The 19230-nt window shown below is 49.5% G+C and overlaps 1 protein-coding gene across 1 annotated transcript in view; it reads left to right on the top strand.

Moving 5' to 3' along the window:
* LOC147716878 (long-chain fatty acid transport protein 2-like) overlaps positions 1-19230 on the top strand; it is a 378574-nt gene that overhangs the window by 168619 nt on the left and 190725 nt on the right. Inside the window, exon 4 of the mRNA XM_086923779.1 lies at positions 15971-16095. Within this exon, the coding sequence (XP_086779905.1) occupies positions 15971-16095 (125 nt within the window). The remainder of the gene's footprint in view (positions 1-15970; positions 16096-19230) is intronic.

The raw sequence follows: 19230 nt of genomic DNA, 5'->3' as shown, positions 1-19230 counted from the left end.
CAGAAAGAGGTAGGAGAGTTGCACAAATTGGCAACAGAGGTACAAAAAGATGAAAGAGAGGTGCAGAAACAAGCAAGAGAAGTGCAGAAAGAGGTAAGAGAATTGCTGAAAGAAGCAACAGAGGTGTGAAAAGCAGCAGGAAAAGTGCAGATTAGGGCAAGTGAGGTACAGAACAAAGCAAGAGAGGTGCAGAAAATGGCAAGAAAACAGCAGAAAGAGGCAAGAGTGATGCAAAAATGGGTAGAAGGGTACGAAAAGATGCAAGAGAGGTGCAGAATGAAGCAAAAGAAGTGTAGTAAGAGACAACAGGGATGCAGAAAGAGACAACAGGGGTGCAGAAAGAGGTAAGTGAGGTGCAGAAGGAAGCAAGAGAACTGCATAAAGAGGCAAGAGAGTTGAAGAAACAGGCAAAAGGGGTGAAGAAAGAGTGAACAGGTGTGGAGCCAGATGCAAGAGAGGTGCAGAAAGAGGGAAAAGGGTACAGAAAGAGGCAAAAGGGATGCATACATTTGCAAAAGAGGTACATAAAGAAACAAGAGCAGTGCAGAAAGAACCATCAGAGGTGCAGAAAGAGACAAGAGAGGTACATAAATAAGTAGGAGAGGTACACAAAGAGGCAAGAGAAGTACAGAAAGAAGCAACAGAGGTGCTGAAAGAGGCATGAAAGGTGCAGAAAAAGCAAGAGAAGTACATAAAGAAGCAACAGAAGTACAGAAAGAGGCAAGAGAGTTGAAGAAACAGGTAGGAAAGGTCCAGAAAGGGAACAAGGGCACAAAAAGAGGCAAGAGATGTGCAGAAAGAGGCAAGAGGGGTGCAAAAAGAAGCAAGTGAGCGGCAGAAAGAGTCAAGAGAAGTACAGAAAGAAGAAGAGAGTTGCAGAAAGAAGGAAGACAAGGCAGCAAGAGACAACAGGGGTGCAGAAAGAAACAACAGGGGTGCAGAAAGAAGCAAGAGAGGTACAGAAAGAGGCAAGAGAAGTGATGATAGAGGCAAGTGAGGTGCAGAAGGAGGCACGGGAACTGCAGAAAGAGGCAAGAGAGTTGCAGAAACAGGCAAAGGGGTGCAGAAAGAGGAAACAGGTGTGCAGACAGAGGCAAAAGAGGTACAGAAAGAGTGAAGAGGGGTATAGAAAGAGGCAAGAGGGTTACAGACATTTGCAAAAGCGGTACAGAAAGAAGCAAGAACAGTGCAGACAGAACCTACAAAAGTGCGGAAGAGGCAAGAGGGGTACAGAAAGAGGTAGGAGAGGTGCAGAAAGAGGCAAGAGTGGTGTAAAAGAAGGAAGATAAGTGTAAAAAGAAGCAACAGAGGTACTGAAAGAGACAAGGAGGGTGCAGAAAGAGGTAAGAGAAGTGCATGAAGAGGCAAGAGAGATGCAGAAAGAAGCAAGTGAGGTGCAGAAAGAGGCAAGAGAGGTATAGAAAGGTTCAGAAAGAGGCAAGAGAAGAGCGGAAAGTGGCAAGTGAGGTTCAGAAGAGGCACAAGAGGTATAGACAGAGGCAAGATCAGTGTAGAAAGAGGCATGAGAATTGCAGATAGAGGTACTTGAGGTGCAGAAAGAGGCGAGAGGGGTACAGAAACAGGCTCAAGAAATGCAGAAAGAGGCAAGAGAGGTACAGAAGGAAGAAAGTGGGGTGCAGAAAGAGGCAAGAGAGGTACAGAAAGAGGCAAGTGAACTGCAGAAAGAGGCAACAGAAATACACAAAGAGGCAAGAGAGGAGTAGAAAGAGGCAAGAGAGGTATAGAAAGAAGCAAGAGAAGTGCAGAAAGAGGCAAGTGAGGTATAGAAAGAGGCAAGTGAGAAGCAGAAAGAGGCAAGAGAGATGCAGAAAGAGGCAAGTGATCTGCAGAAAAAAGCAACAGAGATGCTGAAAGAGGCAAGTGAGGTGCAGAAAGAGACAAGAGAAGTGCAGAAAGAAGCAAGTGAAGTGCAGAAAGAAGACAGTGAGGTGCAGAAAGAGGAAGAAAGATGCAGAATGAAGCAAAAGAAATATAAAAAAGGCAAGTGAGGCACAGAAAGAAGAGAGGTTTGTGCACCATTAGTACCAGTTTAACCCCCTCATTATGCAATATGTAACACATGACTATTCAAGATTTGCAAAGGGCCTTGCACCACTCTGTAACACGTGATGCATTTTTGGGAACATTTGAGCCGTTTGAGCTAGAAACAAGATTTTTGTTGTCAAATCTACAGATTAGTCAGCAGACGATGGAATATTTGGCAAATGTGGAAAATGTTTAATTATGCAAAAATGTGTGCAGCCAAACAGTCACATAATTCCAGTGGCCCTGCCCATACCTCCGACTAGGTCCAGACGTGCTCCTCGGTGGTTCCTTCTTTTTTAGTGTGTCATTGAGTTTATAGTTGAGCTTCTATGGAAACGAGGAAGACTAAACCTGAGGTTACCATTCCACAACACAGACTACAATACCTCATAATTACTCTCCAAAACACATAATCCCACTCCACATAATTTCTGTAGACTAAATACCACATACTTTCTATTCACATAAATTCACTGCACAACATACCACATTATTCCACTATACACAACGTACATCCACTCTACACCAAGAAACATTAGTAAAAAATGTTTACATTTACAATGCCAATAGCTCTAACTCTCGCAAATGTGAAAACTATTACATTGTAAAGGATTCTTTAACTAGTAGTCGCTTTTGCAGAGTGGTGGAGAAAGGTTAGTGGGCCTCCGACCAGCGCTCAGGAATTCCGCTGCGTAGGACTTATAGGAGGTACCAGGAGGGCTTCTTGGCCCCCAAAGTCCCTCAGGAATAAAGTGGACTTCATCCCCCATCCCGTAGTCTGTCAGGAGGCGTGTTTGCAGAGTGGTGTAGAAAAGGGGTGTGGCCTCTGAAGACATCTTAGCAATCCCACTGTCATCCTTGGTAGCCAACTATCCCTCTTATTACCTCCAGTAAGTCCCACACAGCAGGATTGCTAAGTTCTCATAGCAGGCCACGCCCCCTTTGCCCACCACTCTGCAAACGCACTCCCTGGTGCGCTTTTCGATGGGCATTGAAGTCACCTTCGCTGCTGGGGGTCCTTTGGGGCCAACTAGCCTACCTCTTACCTCCAGTAAGCCACACACAGTGGGATTGCTGAGAGGTGGACACAGGCCACGCCCCCTTTCTCCACCACTCTGCAAGCATACCTCCCGGTTCGCTCTTTGTTGGGGGTTAAGTCCCCTTGCCTCCTGATGGTCCCTGAGAGCCAACTAGCCCACCAGATACCTCCAGTAAGCCCCACACAGTTGAATTGCTGAGAGTAGTCGGAGGCCACTCCCCCATTTCAAACCACTCTGCAAACGTGCCGCCTGGCACACTGCTGCTCGAGGGATGAAGTTCACTTGTGTCCTGAGGACCTCAGGACAAAAGAGGATCTCATCGCCCCACCAGCTGTGCACCAAAAGGTAAGTTTGCAGAGTGGTGTAAAAAGGGCTTGGCCTCGGACTACCTCTCAGCAATCTCATTGTGTGGGGCTACTGGAGGTACCTGGCGGGCTAGTTTGCCCCAGGGACCTTTATGAATGAAGGTGATTTAATCCCCCAACTTAGAACATGCCAGGGGGCTCATTTGCAGAGAAGTTTAGGGAGGGGGTGGGGCCTCCGGGGAGATGCCAGCTTTTCTTCTTTTAAAATATTTTTAGAAGGGGGGCTGTGTGGCCCTCCTAATTATAGTATTTTGGGGCCCTACGGACCCTATCCCCCAAGGCCTGAGAATTTTGTAAAAAAAAATTCAAAAACGGGAGTGGGGCCACGCGGCCTCCCTACCCTGGGCTACTATTGACCCTGGGGACTCCATCCTCCAGGGCCTGGCCAGCATTTTGTTTTATTTTATTTTGGAGGGAGGCCACGTGGCCCACCTCCTTAGGCCTATAACGGCCCTGGGAACCCCATCCCCTGGGGCATTGCCTCGTTTTTATATATTTTTAGTATTAAATAATTTTTATTAATGGATTGCAGATAATCACAAGTTACAGACATTGTTAGCGCCCATATAGGCGTCATATAGGTAAGGGAGCAAAGGCAAATAAGAACATCTGTACCAGTGCCTCTTTAGACCAACAAAGGCTAATGCATGCTGTTGGACCCGGGCCTTTATGGCTGGTTCACCCCTGAACTTTTTGCTTTTGATGGCGACCTGGTGTTCATGATTTCTGGCTTGGCGCACTTTTGCCCTGGGTCCCAGAGTGAAAGTGCGTGCGTGTAGTATGGCTGGCCTGCCCTCCCATAGGAATGCATGGGGAATGTGTGTGTCCCTGGTAGTTCCTGATGCGTGGGGAGTGCAGGCTCGAGTTTGGTATGTGTAAACTCGTGAGAGTGAATGCTGCAAGATGGTGTCTGCGGCATGTGTGTGTCTAGTTGGGAAGTGCTACTTCTGGACATTGAGATATGTGTGCAGTGAGGGTACTGGAGCGTGATTGGCTGGAGCTGGCTGGCATGCCAGGCTCCAGGAAGTCTGGATGGGTCTGCCCGGTGGTGAGTGGGAGATTAGTGATGTGTGGGAGGAGTGTACCTGTGTCCTGGATGGGCTGGGTTTTCCCCACACAATGCTGGCTCCGCCCCCCTGTGGTGTGTCTAACGACCCTAGCCTCCCCAGTGAATGAAATGGGTGGCTGGGCCATCAAAGTGCTCCAGAACCAGTTGCAACTGGTTTCTCCCCCACCCTGCACCTACAGACAAAGGATTTCAGTGTATAAAAATGGGGCTGTGTCCCCACTGAATTTGTTCTCTTCTAGGATCTCGAGGGGGCTGCTGCTGCTGGGGCCAGGAGGAACCGCCACTTGGACTACCTCCCTGCCTGGAGGGCCAGTGAGCTGGCCCCTGGCCCAGCCTTGCCCCCCTGCCTACCTAAGGACTTTGCTGGAACTCTGTCCTGCTGAGGGAACCTGGGAGCGCTGTGCTTGTGTTCCCAGCGCCTGGGAGCACGTTGGACTTTCCCTGGAGCGCCTGGAAGCGCTTTGTTTGCCTTTGGCGCTTGAGAGCGCTTTATTGTTGGTCCTAGCGCTGGGGAGCGCTGTTGTGCACAGCCGGTGCCCACCCGGCATTTGGCCGCCTGATCTGCCGATTCGCGGCGCGTAGCGAGTGCCACCTCGCTTTATTGTTAATTTACCGAGCCGGTGCCCACCCGGCATTGCCCCGTACTTTGCTGTTGTAAATACCTCGAGGGAGCCCACTCCTCGGGTACTGGGAGCCCGCCTGCCTACCTGGAACGGGCCGCCGCGCTGCCCGCAACGACCCGGAAGTATCTGGCCGACCGGCCAATCGCAGCGCGGCCCCTGAGAGGCCGACCGGAAGTCCCGCCTCCGCAACCAGGCAAGCGAGGAGAGAGGCGCCGCCAGCGAGGCTCCGAGGAAGAGGAGCCCCGCGCTGCAGAGGAGGAGACGCCTCCAGCCAGCAGACACCCGGTGAGTGCCTGAGAAGGGAGAGGGGCGTCGGGACACATTGCCGGTGTCCGCCCCTCCCCCGTAGCGCGACCTCGCGCTCGTGAAGATTGGGAGCCCCGAGGCTCCAGGGGCATTGATTGATTCCCGAGTCCCCCGTGAGGGACTCCAACGATCCTGGGCATAAGAGTAGAGAGCCTGCGAGGCTCTGGTGGCATTTTAAGTCTTTAGAGCCCGAGAGGCTTCAGGGGAACATCTGCGTTTCCGAGCCCACGAGGCTCCGAGCTCCCCCATTGTCCTGCGAGCCCAGAGAGAGGCTCATCACCTGGGTTTAGAGCGCTGAAGCTCTACCTTTGCACATTTTGCTTTGTGAGCCCTCCTGGCTCCAACGTGGTGCGTCATATTTAACAACTGTCCAGCACTTAGTGGACAGTTGCTACGTTTAGGCTGGGTGTACTTTTGGCTTATTACAGCCTGCCCTGACTTTGGGACACAGGGACTGCCACAGGTTGTGGCTCATGTGAAGTTTTGCGCAATTGCTTGTGCTCGCACCGCTGAATGTGTTCTGAAGCATCATGTGTCTTTCCTTGCATACACCGCTGAATGTAGGTTCTGCATCATGTGTTTTCTTGTGCTCGCACCTCTGAATGTGTTTGGATACATCATGTGTTTTCTTTCCCTACACCGCTGAATGTTAATGCATCATGTGTAATGTTCCTATGCTCATACCCCTAGATGTTGGTGATTCCTAGGTGGTTGCTTTTCTCCTAGTACAGGTGTTGCTAGTTGAGGTCTTTTGTTTCCTGCGCAATAGTTGCCTAAGGTGGTTAGGGTTGCGTAGGAGGTTCTTATGCTTTACCAGTAATTACTGGTTATGTGCTAATTTGTGCTACATGTTCTATTTGGTTCTAAAAGTATTCTATGTGCTAATTACTATTCCTAAAAAGTGATGATTCCTGACGGTGGTCCAGGTGGCCCTGTCTTGTAAATATCCCCCCTGTAAATTCTGCCCGTGCCTGTTGGCACAGTGTAACCAAATGTATGTTTTATCTAATGTGTTTTTGATATAATACAAAGGCTATTTTTGTATAACCTTGTGTGGAGTTTCCTTTGTGGTGGGCCTTGGGTGTTGTTACTGGGTGCGCGCGCAAACACTTAACCTACATAGCCTCCAAGTTTAGCCTTGACTGCTCGCGCCACGTTACCTAGAGGGCGAGAGAGGGGTTATCTTGGTGTGTGACTCCCTTGCCCTGACCCTTAGAAATGGCGATCCCTGACTGACCTCGACGCGAGTCTTGGCCGGCCAGGGTCCCGTTTCTAACACATGCAATCCTACAATACAAGAAAAATAGAAATGAAGAAACTATAGAACAGAAGCCTTCCCCCATCTCTCCCTCAAACGGCCGCCCACCTTACTACCCACCACCCAAGGTCATTGTCCACCGCCTATCCTCAAACAACCCCCCACTCTTCCTCCCTATTGGTCTGGCCCTAACCTGTGTCTCTGAGACGCAATAGTCGGAGGTATCTAAGGCAGGTGTTCTCATGAAATTCTGAGGCTAACAAAGACAAGAAGGGCTGCCATAGCTCTGAGTACTTGGCACTCTTTCCCGCCATTGACAGCGAGAGCTATTCCAGACCAAGCACCATCCAATGGCGATGGAGCCATCCATGAAATGTGGGAAAGTGTCTGGAGCGCCAGTGGGCATGTATATTCTGCATCGCTGATCCCAGTGCAATTGCTATCAAGCGGCCCCTACGGGAACGCAGCGGATACGTTAAGGGGTTTGGGAGTCCTAATAGAACATGCGATGGGAAGCACGGGAGCTCTGTGTCAAAGTGGGTGTCCACCTCATCTAATATCTGCTTCCAATACCCCTGGAGCTGGGTGCATTCCTAGAGTAGGTGCACCAATGTGCCCACCTGTCCGTAGCCGCGTCAGCACAGTGCATCTTTAGTGCGATCCATCTTGTGGAGACGCTCTGGGGTGTAGTATGAATAAGTCGCTATCTTTGTGAGGGTATCTGTAAGACCCATGTGGTACGTGGAGTGTCGCGCTTTATAATAGATCCCCTCCCATTCTTTGTGGTTAAGTGTCCTGCCCAATTGCCTCTCCAGGCGCGCCCTACCAGCACTATAGCTGTGTATGTGTTTGCCCTGGAGCATCTTATAGAGATCTGAGATCAGTTGTTTGTCTGTCTTGCGCATGATTAACGAGTGCTCGTAAATGTGAGGTGTCTATCCGCCGTAGGGCGTACTTGTTCACTGAGCGCCCAATGTCTCACCTGCATGTATCTGAGTATCTCCGACTCTGACAGCCCAAATTATTGCCGAAACTGGGTAAATGGAATAATGCCCTCTGTCGTGTACATATGAAAAAGACACCGCCAACCCGCAGATCTCCACTTCGTGTAGACAACAGAGTCCCTTCAGGGTGCAAAGTCTATGTTATCCACAATAGGACTAAGAGGAGATGGAAAAGTTGTGAGTTTGTGGCTTATGTTCGTCTTGTCCCAGACCTCTAACAGAATGCTTGTGATGTGAGAAGCATACCAGTTAAGGGGTCTATGCTGTCTGCATAAGAATGGAATCTCCTGCAGTGGTCTACCAGCAACTGCTTGGTCTTGAAATAACCAATGTTTTTCAGATTCCCACCTACTCCACTCCACCAAGAAGCGTAGCTGTGCGTCCTGAAAATACACCACCAGATCCGTAATTCCAATTCCTCCCTGTTCGGGGGGCAACATCGCCAGTCGCAACTTCAGGCTTGGTTTCCTCACATTCCAAATGAACTGTGCCAACTTAGACTGCATCTGTTTGATCCAGCCAAGAGGTGGGCGAGGGGAAATGTGCAAAAAAGGTACAAAATCTGAGGGAGAACAGTCATCCTGACTGCCGCAACTTTGCCCAGCCACGACACTGGGCAGGGTCTCCACCGCCTCAGCTCTCGCCGTATTTTCTGTCATAATTGGGCATAATTGATATTAACGGTCTCCGACAGGGAAGGAGCAAGCTGAATCCCCAAGTAGGGAACAGCTTCTGTCGCCCACTGAATGGGGAACGAGGCCTGCAATAAAGCCCGAGTGGGCTTCTCTAGGGATAGATCGAGGGCCACCGATTTGCTCATGTTGACTTTGGACCCAGGTTCTCTCATTCCAAATGAACTGTGCCAACTCAGACTGCATCTGATTGATCCAGCCAAGAGGTGGGCGGAGGGGAATTGTGCAAAAAAGGTACAAAATCTTAGGGAGAACAGTCATCTTGACTGCCGCAACTCTGGCCAGCCACGACAGCGGGTAGTGTCTCCACGGCCCCAGCTCCTGCGTATTTTCTGTCGTAATTGGGCATAATTGATATCAACGGTCTCCGACAGGGAAGGAGCAAGCTGAATCCCGAAGTAGGGAACAGCTTCTGTCTCCCACTGAATGGGGAACGAGGCCTGCAATAAAGCCAGAGTGGGCTTCTCTAGGAATAGATGGAGGGCCACCGATTTGCTCATGTTGACTTTGAACCCAGATACCTGGCCAAACAACTCCAGGCCCTCAAGACACTCAGGCAGCAAATCCCTCGGATGAGACAGCGAGATCAAAACATCATCGGCGTATAAGCTGATTGTGTGGACATAGCCCCCAAATTTAATCCCTGTTACTTGCGGGTCACGCCTTATGAGTTGCGCCAGTGGCTCCATATAAAGAGCAAAGAGCAGGTGCGACAATGGACACCCCTTCCTCATACCTCTCTCGATGGCAAACCGGGGGGATATATAGCCATTAACCCGTACTGTGGCAGTCGGGAATTTGTAGCAATTCATCACGCAGGTGCAGAACTTCGGGCCCAGACCAACCTTCCCCAGCACCTTCTCCAAGTAGGGCCAGTGGAACCTATCAAACGCCTTCTCGGCGTCGATGGCCAGCATCGTATATTCCCCTTCCGTGCGGGTGGTCTTTTCAATAAGGTGGAAGGCCTGTTTAGTATTTTTGGAGGTCTGGCGTTCCGGTATGAACCCGGCTTGGTCTGGGTCGACAAAGCTTCCCATATGAGGAGCCAATCGAGCAGCTAGGATCCCCGTATATAATTTGAGATCTACATTGAGTAGAGAAATGGGGTCGCCTGGAGTTAATCTCGGCATATATGCGGCAGTAGGGGGGCGTCCCAGTGCCTGCTGCTTGGCTGCTCTCCAAGCAGCAGGCACTCGGACGCCCCCCTACTGCCGCATATACGCCGAGATTAACTCCAGGCGACCCCAATATCAAAACAATCTGTCTACATAATGATTACAGAGCCACGCGGACTCCATTAGGAAAGTTCCTTTTCTCAATCTCAGTTCCAGTAGGACCCTCATCAAAATGATAGAGCGCTACTCGGACTGACAGAACTACTACGTTTTTTTAAGAATAACGAGTTCTTGTAGGACCCTCCCTGAATCCTACCTGATTGAGCGCTACTTGGACCCTGCTAAAAACTGCGTTTTCAACATAGTCTAAAACGCCTCAAAAACCTGCCACTCCTCTTTTCCTGACGTATTCAATTATACTAAAATACTAATTTCAGGAGGCTCTTCAGTCCTGATGATGATCTGAAATTCATACAGATCGAAACGTCGTCGACCTACCCAAGGAAATACCCCCACTCCATTGTATATATTCATGTGGTTTTTTAGCCTTGTTGTTGTGTGAGAGTCCGTTTTTTTCACTATGTTCACTCATGTCACGTTCTGCACCCTACCACTTATTTGAGCACCTGAAAAACGTTATAAGAATTGTATATACAAAGAAAGAAAGAAAATAAAAAATATTTCATATGAACCTACTTCCCAAGCTCCCTAGCGTTAAGTAATTATTCGCTGTATTATTCTTTTGAGGACCTTACCAGGCCACCCTTGAACCATTGTTTCTTTAAAAGTACGTACCTACCCCAGGTTCGCTTTATGGGGTACCCTTGTTCTTCTAAAAACACTCCAGATGTTCTGCCTGATCCTGTAAAAGGGCCGGAAGAGGGACAGAGGCCAGAAAGTCAACACCATCCTGGCCCGCAGGAGGGTCGGCGGAATAGAGATCAGCGTAAAAGTCGCTGAAGGCGCTCGCAATCTCATGATCCTCCGTGACCGGTCTACCGTCACCCCGAAGGATCTCCTGAACCACCTGTCGCTGCCTCACTTCCCGCCGTTTATGCGCAAGCAAACGCCCACACCTATCCCCTCCAGTATAATACGCATGGCGTAGCCGCAGAGCCGCAAATTCCGCCCGATCTTGGTCAAGAGCCTCTAGCTGCTGCCACGCCACTTTCAACTGCCTCCATACCCTAGGGGCCCAGTTCTCCGGTGCATTTGTTCTGGCTCTCTGGTCCGCAGAGTGAGGTCATCCCTTTTGCACTGCCGCTCTATGTTCTCTGTGGCCCAGATTGCAATGAACTCCCCCCAAAGGACAGCCTTCAAGGCAGCCCACTGTGTGGCGAGTGTAGAGTCTGTTATCCTATTATGTGACAGGTAGTCTGAAATGACGCGCTGTATCGGGGTAGTCACCTCCTTCCGATGCAGTAGCGTCTCCCTGAGGCGCCAAGTCCAACGCGCACGCTGCAGGGCGGGAAGAGAGAGGACAACAGTCACTGGTGCATGGTCAGAGAGTGAGGCTACCCCCATTTCCACCTTAGTAGCGAGCGCATGTGTAGGTGTGGATGCAAGCAGATAATCAAGGTGAGCGTATGTCTTATGTGCCTAGGAGTAGTAAGAATAATCCCTCTCGCTCGGGTCGAAGCTATGCCAAAGATCCTTGAAACCCAGATCAGCTAAACCGGACAGACCCTCCACAGAGAGAGCGCCAGCTTGGGAAGGGCGCAGACTCGACCTGTCTAAGACATTGTCAAACACTAAATTCAAATCACCCCCTAGCACAATGTGGCGGTCAGTTGTGGTTGTAACCTCCATGAGAGCCCTATGAAAAAACCTCTCCTGGCCTTCGTTAGGGCCATATGCGGGGCCCACTGTTAACGTGGTGTCCCCTAGAGAAAACCTGTAAGACAATAGTCTCCCCCTGATCTCCGCTGATTTGTGTAGGACTTTGCCCCTAAACTTCTGGGCCACCAGTACAGCAACCCCCGCCATCTTGGTGGAGTTCGAGGAGAAAAATTGAAGGGGAAATTTCCGGGACCGGAGACGATGACAATCCCTCTGTAAGAGATGTGTCTCCTGCAGGAGGCAAATATTGGCCTGGGATTGATCTAAGCATAGCAAGACTGCCCTGCGCTTTACTGGGTTGTTTAGCCCCGCACGTTAAATGTGAGTATTTTAAGCTCTGCGACCGGCATCTAACCTAGGGAGTATGTAACCAGCAAGAAAGGCGTTCTAGCAGCAAGGGGCACATAAGCTCGCAAGGCATCTCGCCCCAGAGAGCCCAAGGGTGGGAATCTAGCATGTTCAAGTTCAAGTTCAAGAATTTATATAGCGCACTTCTCACCCAGAGGGTCTCAAGGCGCTTGGGTAGGGGGTTCATTATTTATCGAATAGCCAGCCATAGACCTAGGCATTCGGTGGACAATGAACCATACCTCTCTCAGCTAAACAGAACCCCAAAACCAACCAAGAAGCACATATCTAAAAAGTCCATCATCCCTAGATGATCGGAAAAATATTGAAACAAGGTATTCCAATGTACATTCAAGTGATCTTCCTCCCACCAACGGCATATGAATAGAGCCATCAGACTGTAAATGCCATGTAATGTCAGCCGGTATGGGTCGGGCTACCATCCAATGCAAACGCATCCACAGCAGCGCCCTGGCCTTCCCCACTCACCACTGCTGGAGGTTTCTTTACCCGACGCTGTCTGCCCTGCTGGCGCCATTGGGGCCTGGAGTCTCCCGTATCAGCGACCGGGCCCTGACCCTCACTTTCTTAGGCAGGCAGGTCGATGCCCAACAGGAGACATGCCTTAGAGACTGCTCGAAGCTGATAAAGTTTGTTGTCCAATTTAAAGACTAGTCGCAATGGGTGGCCCCAACTATAGGGAAAATTTCGCTGCTGCAGGTGGGTCGTAACAGGTTTAAAAAGTCTACGTTTGTGCAACGTAAGGGGAGAGCGATCTTGGAATAAAAGTGGTGATAGACCCTGAAAGGAGAGGGGGTGCATCTGTCTGGCTTTCCGTAGGATCTCCTCCTTTGTGCGGAAATCTTGAACACAGACCAGGATATCTGGTGGGGGCGCCAGCGAAGCCCGCGGAGGTCCCGCGCGATGTGCCCTGCCTAGGCGAAGCTCCGACTCCAGCGGGCGCCCCAGGATGTGATTGAACAGTTTGTTCGCAAAAAGAAACAGATGCTTTGTTGCCTCAGTCATTGCCACATTCCTGATGCAGACATTATGTCTTCTCAAGAGGTTCTCAAAATCCACCATGTGTATTTGAAGGTTAACCTGCTGGTCGTGGAGATGTACAGTTTCTTGCTGCAGGGCTGCAAGTTCAGAGTCTTTGTTTTCGCTCTTGGTCTCGGCCACCCGTTCTCCGAGACCGTCCACTTCCCGTACCACATCTTTGATTTCACTGGCAAATTCTGCTTTCAGGGTGTGGATATCTTCCAGCAACGACGTGAATAGGGACTCTAGAAAGGCATTGGTGATAGGTTCCGAGCCGGCCCCCAGTTCTGAAGGTGCCTGTGTCGAAGCAGATGCCATGGCGTCGCGCTGCTGGGTCGCTTGAACCTTGGCAAAGAGATCCTTCACCATTTTATCCTTGCGACCCCTAGTAGTGGACATCGCCCACCGCCAACTCCAGTGCCGTCCTCAGACAGTGACCTGCCGCTAGCTGCGCTGTTCCACCAGGCAGGGCCATCGCCCACCGCCGGTCCACAAGACCTCAAGCCACTGCAAACGCACCTTCCGCAGAGGGCGAAGCCGAAGTCACCAACCACTACCTCCGGTAGTGTTAATGGTCTACGTACTCTCCTCGTCAGGCCTTCAGAGCGCTGACCCGGTCAGCAACGAAAGCAGCACAGCCCCTGCAGAGACCCCTACTCTGTGCAGCATCAAGCACGACGAGGCAGTCCAGCCGTGCTCCAAATCTCTTGGCAGGGCCACCACAGCTCAGGGTCCCAGGCCACCCCACCAAGTATGGTGTAGCTCGCTCCCCAGCAGGCCCTCCCACTCGATAACTAGGCTTCTCTGCTAATCTCCTCCGCTTACAAGGCCCAGTGTCCAGATCGCTCTGTCTTCGCCACAGGCAGACGCACTCCCGGTCCACTTAGGTCTTTCTGGTTCCCAGGCCCTTAAACCGCAAGTCGTAGAGCAGCTCCGTTTGCCCCCGTCCTCGGTGAGACACATACCACAACTGTCCCTAAGCTTGAGCCACACGGGGAGCGTCCGCACTAGCCTGTACCCCCACAGGCCGCTCTTGAGGGGCCGGCACCCGCTTATCCGCATCGCAGTCTCCAAGCTCTGGTGATCCCTGCAGCGCGGGAGGGCCCCCCAAGGCCAGTTCGTCTGCTCCACCTACAATTCACCATGCGGGTGCACCAGGGTCCTCCTCCTCTCACCTGCCACTATGTTGCTGTCCTTTGGGTACCGGGGCTCTGTCAGTGACTCAGGGCTGCTCGCAGGGCACACTCCGGCATCGGACGGCCAGGTCTCCACTGCCACCTCTTACTTACGCCACAAGTCCCGGGACTCACTGATCCCAAGATGGTGGCCTGGACGACTCTCCCGGACTTCTCTCCAGGTCTCAACTGCTGGCACAAAGCAGCTCTAGTCCCCTCCGCTTCCCGCAGTCGGGGTCTATCCTCTGGGGCCACGCCGCCGCCCCGAGTCAAGCGATCACCGCCGCTCTCTCCTGGGGCCCTCCTGCCATACGCCCCCCAGCACCTCCAGCCCTAGGCATGGCAGTGGCACGGGCGCCTCCGACCTCGAGGCACAGGGATTCGCCGCATCTGTCTCCAACGGCACCAGAGTTACAAAGGGGCCCCCACGAACAGGGGCGCTCTGGCCACCACAGTCCATGCTCGCTACAGCGGCCAGAAGCTGGTGCTATTTAGGCCATCAGCGGGAGCTCGGGAGTCTTCCGACTGCTCATGCCGCCATCTTGGCCATGCCCCTTTATATATTTTTTAAATAAAATAGTACAGGAGGGGCGTTGCGTGGCCCCCTTCCCACGGCCACTTCGGGCCCTGGGGACCACACCCCGGGGCCTGGCCAGCCTGGTTTTTGTTTTGAGGAGGGGGGCCACATGGCCCCTCTCCTAAGGCCATTTATGGCCCGGGGACCCCATCCCCCTGTGCCAGCCTTCCGTTCTTTAAAAAGAAAAATTTAAAGGGAGGGGGCCAAGTGGCCCCCCTTTGGGCCTACTGGCCCCAGGCACAGTGCATGCGCAGGCGCTCGCGCATGTGCTATTTTTCCACAGAACGCGATGAAGAGGAGGAGGGCAGCCAGGGGACGCGGCAGCTAAGGTAAGGTGTTTTTATTCACTGTAAATTCCTTTTATTTAACTTGTAAGCAATTGTTAATAGGGTGGTGGGAGGCGGGTGACGTAGCAGAGCTCCACGGAGTTCCACAGAGTTTGTTCTCAACTCCGTGGCCCTCTGCGTAGCCCCTCTACTCCCACTACACCCGTGGTTAAGAAGGTGTGTCCTTAGGAAGAGCACTTTTATCCTAATAATGTTAGCACTGTATGTATATAGATATATCATCAATACATTATTTGAAAGGAACACCCTAACACATCCCTTCCAAAATTGCAATTAGTTATGTGTTTCTAATCCCATTTTGTAATTGTGAATCAGTTGCCAATTGCAAAATGCGTTTATTACATAACAAATAAGCCATTTAGCAGTCTCACACCATGTGATTTAGCGAATCACGGGCTATATGGCCGCAAATTGGCTCAGAGCATCTGGCCCCAAATTTTCTCAATTTAAATTTTTCAAAACATATGGACACATAGAAAAAACAAACATTGGTAATGCATTGGTTTCACCTGTGTAATGAATAAAGAGCTGTTTTCACCAATCATCGTCTGGGTGAAGGAAAGCTCCCCCTGACAGATAGCAAGGGAGTGGGGAGGATGTGACGCAGGGGCTAAAGCTGCTCATTTGATTTGTCGGTGCTGCGCTACATCCTGTGAGAAAATTACGTAATCTCTCTGAGTGATAAATTGTAATATAAATATGATGCGAGAGTAAGACAAAACTTTACAAAAATATAGGTCCACCAATGTGGATCTTAACGTTATTTCAGCACCGGGAAACTGATAAGAGAAGCAGCAGAGTAACAAGCTTTGGTAAATGCAGGAAAATATATTACATCCAATAGACCTGGAGGAAAGGTAAGTGGCATGCACATGAACCAATGAGAAGCCAGGCAAGAGAGGAGGTGGGAAGTAATTCTCTTTTAAGTTTATATTAAAAACAATAGATTTTCCAAGCACAGAGCAAGCGCTGGGCAGACGAAACCTAATGAGTAAATTATCTTTTCTGATGTTAGTGTTAGGATGAGATTCTCATTCCATTTTTCAGTTCCAGATTTGCCTATTTTAACTTGAAGAACAATACGGACTGTACATATTGTATGGATAATGTTCTTTGTCATTTTAGGGGCAACATGTATATTGCGATCCAAGTTCTCTGTCTCTCAATTCTGGGAAGATTGCAGGAAGCATCATGTCACTGTCATTCAGTATGTGGGAGAGATGCTGCGATACCTCTGCAATGCGCCACAGGTGAGAGCCTGAAAGTCTGCAGAATCCCAAAGACTTCTGTTCTCTTCATATACACAGTACCAAAAACTGGGAGGATGTGGTGTGTTGCAAAAACTGAGGCAAGATTACATAAGTAAGCTTGGGTAGTGCTATTTTAAGGCACTATCAACGTCATGGTTTTAGACCGATTGGTTTACATATCGTGCTAGGGCTCCTCAACAGCATAAAAAACACAATGACACTACAACAAAAGAACATAGCAAACCAACAATACACCACCACAATACAACAATAAGAGAACACTAATACACAACAGGGCTTAACACAAAAACACTTTGTTAAATTGTTGTTTTGTTGTTTTGATGCTGAATTGAGTTGTTGTTTTGTGTGGTTTATTGTATTGCCTTTTTATGTGATGCATTGCTGTGTGTAATTATTTCGCTTGTTTTTAGCTGCTATTTAGTTGTTGTGCAGTTGTGTTCTGATACTCTACTCTGTTTTGTTGTTTTGAGATATGGTAGTATTAGTGTGGTGTTTTATGCTGTTGTGTTTTGTTTTTGTTGCAGTTTTAGTTTACTTTACTATTGTGTTAGTGCAACAAGATGTTGTATGATTTTTAGCTTCGTTTGGTTGTGCTGCTCTGGTTGATTATTGTGCTGCCGTGTTAGTCTAATATTATTGTTAATATATACAGTTATATACGTAATGTAATTTTATAGGTTTTGGTATATTAAAAAAAATCACAATCAGATTCATAACATGTTAAAAAAACCTAATCAATAAACAGTTAAACACAGTCCAAAATATACACTTTTCGAGAGGTACCAGTACTATCTTAGCACATTCTTCATAATCCAGTACAGTAAGCATGGCTTCCCTTCATGTTTCAAAATATATAACCCTAGAGTTAGTCATAAATTAACTTTCCAGTAATACAAGTAACGTAGTTTCAATGGTACCTGACGAAGAATAGCGATATAAGGAATTTTCACTCCTTAAGGTTTGTGCACCTATATATGCTTGAATGCAGTCAAATGAGCTAATCAAATCCATCAATATAATTAACCTTTGCTGGAGGCGAAAGGGGATTATGTAAGTATGGATAAGATTTCCTTCAAATACATTGATTCATATATACATGTTACATTTGATTTATTATTAAGGCATCCTCATTTTCCAGGTGTAAAAAAATACACACATCATTTTAGCCTGGTCCTAAACTAGTTCAATGTGGTTGTAGAATTAATGTATGGATCATCATCACAATGTAATGCTGGGATACAATCTCTGCAAAATGCATTGTTATAGTCCTCTGCTTGATGAGCTAAGTCAAGTTGTGAAACCTGCATATTGAGCCTCTAGAGTATCTAATCTGGCCCTTTTTCCCCACTGCTAGTATGCTTTTTCATGTTTTCGTCGTGTTCTTATCTCCACTTTACAGTTTTTCATTGATACTTGTAGTGTTAACTCGTTTCAATTTACTTGCCTCCAAATCCCTTCTCAAGGACTTGATGTTTTACCAAAGATCATGATTTTTATTTTTTTATTTTGCTTTCAATAAGTGAGTTACATTCAACATATGCTCACATTATATTAAGCAAACACAACAGGTGATGGACCGAATGTGGATCAATGTCACATACTCAACCCAGTCCAAAGATCTGGGCCCAAATCCATCGTTTTTTTGCACTCCACACCACCCTGGGTTAGACAATGGTGATATGCAAATCAGCTCTTACCCTGTGCCCCATGGGAACAGTCCAGTCCGAACTACAAAAGCCATGTCCTTCCCAGAACGGAATCAAGCATCCGAGGACCGGACCGGTTTCGAGGTAACACCTCTCATCAGCCCGACTAGCTTGACTCCAGTGGTGTGGAGTGCCTGGGACCCACGTCTGGGCATCCCCAGCGCACTTAGGGCGGAATATGCAAACACAACAGGTGATGGACCGAATGTGGATCAATGTCACACACTCAACCCAGTCCAAAGATCTGGGCCCAAATCCATCGTTTTTTTGCACTCCACACCACCCTGGGTTAGACAATGGCGATATGCAAATCAGCTCTGACCCTGTGCCCCATGGGAACAGTCCAGTCCGAACTACAAAAGCCATGTCCTTCCCAGAACGGAATCAAGCATCCGAGGACCGGACCGGTTTCGAGGTAACAACTCTCATCAGCCCGGCTAGCTTGACTCCAGTGGTGTGGAGTGCCTGGGACCCACGTCTGGGCATCCCCAGCGCACTTAGGGCGGAATATGCAAACACAACAGGTGATGGACCGAATGTGGATCAATGTCACACACTCAACCCAGTCCAAAGATCTGGGCCCAAATCCATCGTTTTTTTGCACTCCACACCACCCTGGGTTAGACAATGGCGATATGCAAATCAGCTCTGACCCTGTGCCCCATGGGAACAGTCCAGTCCGAACTACAAAATTCATGTCCTTCCCAGAACGGAATCAAGCATCCGAGGACCGGACCGGTTTCGAGGTAACACCTCTCATCAGCCCGGCTAGCTTGACTCCAGTGGTGTGGAGTGCCTGGGACCCACGTCTGGGCATCCCCAGCGCACTTAGGGCGGAATATGCAAACACAACAGGTGATGGACCGAATGTGGATCAATGTCACACACTCAACCCAGTCCAAAGATCTGGGCCCAAATCCATCGTTTTTTTGCACTCCACACCACCCTGGGTTAGACAATGGCGATATGCAAATCAGCTCTGACCCTGTGCGCCATGGGAACAGTCCAGTCCGAACTACAAAAGCCATGTCCTTCCCAGAACGGAATCAAGCATCCGAGGACCGGACCGGTTTCGAGGTAACACCTCTCATCAGCCCGGCTAGCTTGACTCCAGTGGTGTGGAGTGCCTGGGACCCACGTCTGGGCATCCCCAGCGCACTTAGGGCGGAATATGCAAACACAACAGGTGATGGACCGAATGTGGATCAATGTCACACACTCAACCCAGTCCAAAGATCTGGGCCCAAATCCATCGTTTTTTTGCACTCCACACCACCCTGGGTTAGACAATGGCGATATGCAAATCAGCTCTGACCCTGTGCCCCATGGGAACAGTCCAGTCCGAACTACAAAAGCCATGTCCTTCCCAGAACGGAATCAAGCATCCGAGGACCAGACCGGTTTCGAG

This window comes from Lissotriton vulgaris, chromosome 5, assembly GCF_964263255.1.
Source record: "Lissotriton vulgaris chromosome 5, aLisVul1.2, whole genome shotgun sequence".
Classification (NCBI taxonomy): domain Eukaryota; kingdom Metazoa; phylum Chordata; class Amphibia; order Caudata; family Salamandridae; genus Lissotriton; species Lissotriton vulgaris.
The sequence above is the reverse complement of the archived record's forward strand: the minus strand, read 5'-3'. Positions and strand labels throughout refer to the sequence as shown.